Source organism: Pseudonaja textilis, chromosome 5 (genome assembly GCF_049901715.1).
Source record: "Pseudonaja textilis isolate UNSWEBS1 chromosome 5, rPseTex1.2, whole genome shotgun sequence".
In the NCBI taxonomy this organism is placed as follows: Eukaryota; Metazoa; Chordata; class Lepidosauria; order Squamata; family Elapidae; genus Pseudonaja; species Pseudonaja textilis.
The window spans coordinates 72,961,538-72,969,073 of NC_141994.1; the positions used below are offsets into that span (position 1 = coordinate 72,961,538).

The 7,536-nt window shown below is 50.9% G+C and overlaps 1 protein-coding gene across 1 annotated transcript; it reads left to right on the forward strand.

Annotated features, from left to right (window-relative positions):
• Window positions 1–1,111: 1,111 nt before the first annotated feature.
• LOC113452262 (tubulin alpha-1 chain-like) lies at window positions 1,112–7,536 on the forward strand. Its single transcript, XM_026723708.2, has 3 exons — window positions 1,112–1,292; window positions 3,607–3,755; window positions 6,553–7,536. The coding sequence occupies exons 1-3, from the start codon at window positions 1,112–1,114 to the stop codon at window positions 7,534–7,536; spliced, it is 1,314 nt and encodes a 437-aa protein (XP_026579493.1).

Here is a 7,536-nt window from a genome sequence, read left to right on the forward strand (position 1 = left end):
AACTCCCAGAATTCCCCAACTATCTCAAGAACTCGGAGACGGGGGGACTTCAACTCCCAGAATTCTCCCAGTTGGAGAATTCACAGCTTCTGGAGGGCAAGTTGTTCCATTGGGAGTTAACATTTGGGAACATTTTGAGGAGGTGGGTGTACAGGTCAGACTCCCTGCTTGAAAGACATAATAAGACCGCCCAGGTTTCTCTCTGGTGGATTGACAACAGTCGCTGTTGTGCCCAAATTAGGGGAAGAGAAATTGGAAAAACCTGGAAGTCTTAAGCTGAAAGAAGATTGAAAATTGAGTAACCAAGTTGGAAGGGACCTTGGAGGTCATCTAGTCCTACCCCCTTGCTCAAGCAGGAGACCCTATACCGTTTCAGACAAGCGGCTGCCCAATCTCTTCTTGAAATCCTCCAGTGTAATTAAATAAATCCTCATGGGTGTAAGACTTGTGTCCCTACAACAGTGTTTTCTGACCTGGTAACTTTTAAGATGGATGGATTTCAACTCCCAGAATTCCCCAGGCAACTCAGCCATTTTTAAAATTTGTGTGGTCGTCTGCTAGCTTACTACTGGCTCTGGGGGAATGCTGGGAATTGAAGTCCACCCACCTTAAAGTGGCTAAGTTTGAGAAACACTTCCTTAGTTTGAAACATCAGAAGACAGAAGAGAAAACACTAGAAGAAAACAACATGGAGGATTCCTTAATTTCCCAGTTTCTTTTACTCTCCCTCAGGTGCCTATCAGCTATGGAATAACTATCCGGGTTCATTAAATAGAGGGGAGGTTGGGAGGGATATTTCATGTCAGTTTCTTATGGCCAGGGTCTCCAACCTTGGCAACTTGAACATGGGTGGACTTCAACTCCCAGAATTCCCCAGCTACCTCAAGAACTCAGAGACGGGGGGACTTCAACTCCCAGAATTCCCCAACTGTCTCGAGAATTTGGAGAATTCTGGGAGTTGAAGTCCACAAGTCTTCCTGTTGCCGTGGTTGGGGGCCCCTGCTTGATGGGACCTGTGGTGTCACACTGTCTGTTTGTGTGTGTGTGTGTGTCTCTCTCTCTCTTCCAGAGGGAGTGTCTTTCCATCCACATCGGTCAGGCCGGGGTCCAAATGGGGAACGGATGCTGGGAGCTGTATTGCCTGGAACACGGCATTTTGCCAGATGGGACCATCCTGAAAACCAACGAGCCAAGCAAAACGAATGATTCGTTTGAGACCTTTTTTTGCAAGACGGGGGCTGGGAAACATGTGCCCCGAACTGTGTTCATAGATCTGGAACCAACAGTCATAGGTACTGGGTGGGTGGGTGAGTGGGTGGGTGGGAGGGAGGGAGGAAGGAAGGAAGGAAGGAAGGAAGGAAGGAAGGAAGGAAGGAAGGAAGGAAGGAAGGAAGGAAGGAAGGAAGGAAGGAAGGAAGGAAGGAAGGAAAGTTGGAAGCATTGATGGATGGGAGGATGGAAAGGATGGATGGATGGAAGGATGGATGGGTGGGTGGAAGGAAGGAAGTTTGGAAGCATGGATGAATGGAAAGGATGGATGGATTGATGGCAGGCAGGCAGGCAGGCAGGCAGGCAGGAAGGAAGGAAGGAAGGAAGGAAGGAAGGAAGGAAGGAAGGAAGGAAGGAAAGAAAGTTGGAAGCATTGATGGATGGAAGGAAGGAAGGAAGGCTAGAATCATGGATGGAAAGGATAGATGGATGGAAAGGATGGATGGAAGGATGGATGGAAGGAAGAAGGAAGGAAGGAAGGAAGGTTGGAAGCATGGATGGATGGAAGGATGGATGGAAGGACTGATGGATGGATGGATGGAAGGAAGGAAGGAAGGAAGGTTGGAAGCATGGATGGATGGAAAGGATGGATGGATTGATGGCAGGAAGGAAGAAAGGAAAGAAGGAAGGAAGGAAGGAAAGTTGGAAACATTGATGGATGGATGGATGGAAGGAAGGAAGGGAATCATGGATGGATGGATGGATGGATGGATGGAAAGGATGGATGGATGGATGGAAGGATGGATGGGTGGGTGGAAGGAAGGAAGGTTGGAAGCATGGATGGATGGAAGGATGGAAAGGATGGATGGAAGGATTGATGGATGGATGGATGGATGGAAAGAAGGAAGGAAGATTGGAAGCATGGATGGATGGAAGATGGATGGATGGAAGAAAGGAAGGTTGGATGGATGGAAGGATGGAGGGATGGGTGGATAGGTGGAAGGAAGGAAGAGGTAAGGAGGAAGGTTGAAAGCATGGATGGATGGATGGAAAGGATGGGTGGAAGGATTGATGGATAGATGGAAGGAAGGAATGTTGGAAGCATGGATGGATGGATGGGTTGATGGCTGGAAGGCTGGCTGGCTGGCTAGAGGGATGGGATGGGATGGATGGATGGTTGGAAGACTGACAGCTGGAAGGGAAGGAAGGAAAGAAGAAAGGAAGCATTGATGGCTTGGAAAGGATGGATGGATGAGTGGATGGAAAGGAAGAGTGGAAGGATGGATGGAGTGAAAGGATGGAAAGGATTGGATGGATGCATGGAAGGAAGGAAGGATGTCAGAAGGTGGCCAAAGGGCATCACATGACCTTGAGATACTCCAACCATTATTAATACAAGTCAGTTGCCAAGCGCCCGACTTTTGATCGCCAGGCCACAGGGATGGGTGCCAAGGTCGTAAGTGTGACAAACGGTCGTTGTTCACATTTTTGGGTGCTGTTGTAACTCTGAACGGTCGCTAAATGAACTTTTGTAAGTCAAGGACTACCTGGACAATAATGCAAAGCCAGAATGGACACTTCAAGGGGGGATTGGTATGCAGCTGTGTCCCGTTCCGCCAGCCATTCTATCTTGAAGTGGCGTCTCATCTTGGGCAGATACGATGAACTCTTTGTTTCCCTTCAAATCCTCCCCACCTGTCCCATCCAGTCCTCCCACACCTCACCTCCACCCCAGGTGTACATGGCAGACTGGCGCCGAGCATTAGCAGAGCCCAAGCGTGAGGTGGCAGGTGACAATTGCAGTGTGCGGTGTGTGAGCTACCTGGGTAGTTTGCTCTCGAGACTGGCTTGAGGTTGTTAATCTCCTATAGCCATGATGGCAAACCTATGGCAGGTGTGCCACAGGTAGCATGCAGAGCCATTTGTGCCGGCACACAAGCTGCAGGCAAACTTACCTTATTGGGCATGCGCGTACCTCACAGATGATTTTAGGCAGGTTTGAAGCCTTTTTCGGCCTCCCAAAAGCTTCAGGAAGGCTTCTGCAGGTTTTGCAGGCCGAAAACTAGGCCCGTTTCATCACTTCCTGTTTTTCCTGGAAATATCGGAAGTGATGAAACGGGCCTAGTTTTCAGCCTGCAAAGCCTGCAGACTCCTTCCTCAAGCCTCCGGATGCCAAAAAGGCCCCAAACTGTCTGAAAAATCAGCTGTGATGTGCAGTGCAGGTAAGGGGGCGCTAGGGTGGGTGGGTGGATGGGGGATTGCGCACGCATGCATAGGCGGCGCGCATTGCCTTCTGGGTGCTGGCATGCAAGCGCGCGTGTGCAAGCACACACACAATTTTGGGCACAGGAGCCCAACAAGGTTAACCACCACAGTCCGATATCCCTTTCTCTACAGACGAAATCCGCTGTGGGACCTTTCGCTCACTCTTTCACCCTGAGCAGCTGATCAGCGGCAAAGAAGATGCCGCCAACAATTATGCCCGAGGCCACTACACCGTTGGCAAAGAAATTATCGAGAACGTGCTGGAAAGGATTCGCAAAATGGTAAGTTGCACGCTGGGCTCCCTCGCCTCCTCAGGTAAACAGCGCTGGGGCCAAGGATGTTTTCCGGTGTTCCTTTGGAATTAAAAACAGGAAGGACTAGGGTAGCATCGTAGTTCAGATCTAGAACTTGGAAGATCGAGATCAAATGCCGGTTTGATCGCAAATCTCATCGTCTTTGAGCCAGCCAGCCTACCTTATAGGGGTGTTGTTGGATTTCCTGTGGCTTTCAGAGAAAAGACATGTGCGAAAGCAATACAGCTGCAGTCCTTCAGGATTTCACCCTGGGCTCCGCTCCCATCGTTCCCATGTCATGGTTGAGAATTATGGATATTGTAGTCTTATTGAGTTGGGGAAGACTGCTCTGAGGACGCTAGGTCTCCGGGTGTTGTGAATTCCCACCATCCCAGACTCTTGATTCTTAGGAGTAGCATCCTGGATGGAACATTGATGGAATGTGAACTTGTATGTGTCAACTCAAAAAGCATGCCTATGCCTGTTATAGATTTGCCATAAACAAGAGGGTGAGGGGTGGAAATCTGAAGGAGCAGTATGGCAGGGGGTTGGACTAGATGACCTCCAAGGTCCCTTCCAACTCTGTTATTCTATGTTCGAAGTACATTCCACCGTTATCTTAAAAAGCGCTGCAGTTTAAAACCACAAGTACATCCCAACACTTACCTTACAAAGATTGTAACTAAGGGACCGGGTCTTTTGCCCACAAAAATCCTTCATTGGAGAATGTGATTGATGATACCCAGCCTGGGAAGGTGCTTCAATTGGAGGATTTGATTTATGACATTCCCAGGGAGGAAGGGGGAAACAGGGTCGCAAGGGACTGTAAACTACGCATGCCAGACAAGTGGTGGGATTCAAATATTTTTACCCCCGGTTTGGTGGGCGTGGCTTGGTGGGCGCACTTTGCGCATGTGCGCATACTTTGCATGCACGCGCATGCCAAATGCGTACTTCGTGCAGGCACAAAGGCGTTCTAACTCACCTCCTGCAAGCCTGCATGATCCCGGTCGCTTCAGCAGCTTCTGTGCCGCGCAAAGCAGCTGCGCTTCAAATTCAGAGGACAAAGGTGGATATAGGAACTTGGGCAGGCAGGTAGGTCTCCGCTACCGGTTCGGCAGAACTGGGCCAAACCGGTAGAATACCACCACTGATGCCGGAGTTGGCTTCATACAGGTTAATGCCGGACATGTTGCTCCTAACAAATCTTTTGGTTTCTTTTGAAGTTTGGCTCAAGGCTCCTGGTTCAATGAGGGCAATCGCCGGAATCCTGACACTACGTTTGTTTTCCCAGAATGACCCGGTTCATACAACCCATTGAACCTCAAAATCCAATCCTGTTATTAGCCTAGTCGAGCAGGTTGTGGGAACAGGCCGAAGCACTGGTTGCTAGCTCAGGGTGACGTGACAGTTGAAGAAGAAGTGTATAGATGGAAATGTTATCCTGGTTGACTTCTCAAAGTTGAGTATCACTCTACATCAGGGGTGTCAAACTGGGTTTCGTCAAGGGCTGGATCGGCATTGTAGTTCTCTTCTGCAGGCTGGTGGTGGTGAGGGAGGCGGGATGGCAGGACAGGTGCCTCCAGCACCCTGCCAGCCAAAAGGGGATATGGCGGGGGCGCATGGTCCCCCGTGCCTCATTTTCACCTGCCATGGCCTCCCAGGTTTTGCTGCCGAAAACAGGCCACGTGGTGCCATTTTCGGCCTGGTTTTTCAACTTGCTTTGGGCCTATATTTTTGGCCCATTTTTCTGCCATTTTCAGCCTGTTTTCGGCCCAGTTTCGGGCAGCAGAGTGCTGCAGGAAGCCATGGAGGGTGAAAACAAGGCACGGGGAGTGCGTGCCGCCCATTTTAGCTGCCAGAGGCACTGTGGGCCGGTCCCTGGATATTTCCAGGATGGCCCTGCGGGCCGGATCTAAGCACCTCACGGCCCTCGAGTTTGACACCCCTGCTCGACATCCATATTGGTCAACGTTGAGAATTTTAAAACGGGTGGACTTCAACTCCCAGAATTCATCCATGCTGGCTGGGGAATTCTGGGAATTGAAGTCCAACCCATCTTAAAATCCCCAAATTTGACAAACACTAATCCCGATCTAGGCCAGCCTTGATGGTGACTTCAACCTGGTGTTCTTCTTCCTAACCCAACATTTTTCCAATTTGTTGTGGAGTCTCTCCTTGTCAATGAACAGCTGTAATTTAGGAACCTCTGGGTAATCTCCATCCTCAACCCAACCATTGTTTTTGACCCAGGAAGGACAGGTCATAAAGGTTGGATCCCAAGGACCATCTTGCACTTCCTGGTCCAATGTAGTATTTAAGTAGGATCTCGTACCACCATCCCTACCAGCGAAGGCTAAACTCCCTGACCTACGACCTATGATAAACTCAGAGAGAGGGGGTGGCTGGGCTGTCCCTCAGCCCTATGATGGAGAGTCAACAGTCCCCAGGTCTGGAGGTGGCTGATGAGGAAGAGGAGGAACAGCTGGGTCCAGTGCCTGACACGTGGATGTGTAGAAGGTAGAGGAGAGGAGAGCAGTGGAAATCTATGGGCTGGTCCTTGGGACAAAAGAGCCACCACTGGTAGCAAAGCCCCGCCAAAGCTCTGGGGATAAAAGGCAGGGGGTGGAGATGAATAGATGTGACAGATAATTATTCATCTCCCTGATTAACACACACACACACAGAGAGAGAGAGAGAGAGAGAGAGAGAGAGAGACTTTTTGCCAGCATGTCTCAAATGCTCAAATCCTACAAGGAACTCAAACTAAGGTCTTCTCTTCCAGGCCGAGCAATGCAGTGGCCTCCAAGGTTTTCTGCTCTTCCATAGCTTCGGAGGAGGCACGGGTTCAGGATTCACATCTCTCCTGATGGAACAACTTTCAGTAAACTTCGGAAAGAAAGCTAAGCTTGAGTTCTCCGTGTATCCTGCGCCACGGATTTCGACCGCCGTGGTGGAACCGTACAACTCCATCCTGACCACCCACACCACCCTGGAGCACTCGGACTGTTCCTTCATGGTGGACAACGAAGCCATCTACGACATCTGCAACCGGAACCTGGACGTCGAACGCCCAACCTACACGAACCTCAACCGTCTCATCGGGCAAATTGTCTCCTCCATTACTGCTTCTTTGAGATTCGACGGGGCCCTGAACGTCGACCTCACCGAATTCCAGACCAACCTGGTGCCGTACCCCCGCATCCACTTCCCCCTGACCACGTACGCCCCTATCATCTCGGCCGAAAAAGCCTACCACGAGCAGCTCTCCGTGCCGGAGATCACCAACGCCTGCTTTGAGTTCTCCAACCAGATGGTCAAGTGCGACCCGCGGCGGGGCAAATACATGGCGTGTTGCCTCTTGTACCGGGGAGACGTGGTGCCGAAAGATGTCAACGCGGCCATCGCGGCCATCAAAACCCGGCGGTCCATCCACTTTGTCGACTGGTGCCCGACTGGCTTCAAAGTGGGCATCAACTACCAGCCGCCCACCGTGGTGCCCGGAGGAGACCTGGCAAAAGTCCAGCGGGCCGTCTGCATGCTCAGCAACACCACGGCGATCGCCGAGGCCTGGGCCCGTCTGGACCACAAGTTCGACCTCATGTACGCCAAGCGAGCTTTCATCCACTGGTACATGGGCGAAGGCATGGAGGAAGGAGAGTTTACGGAAGCCCGAGAAGATCTGGCGGCTCTGGAGAAGGATTACGAAGAAGTCGGAGAAGATACGAGGCTTTGTAGATCTGACGCCGAAGATGACCAAGAATACTGA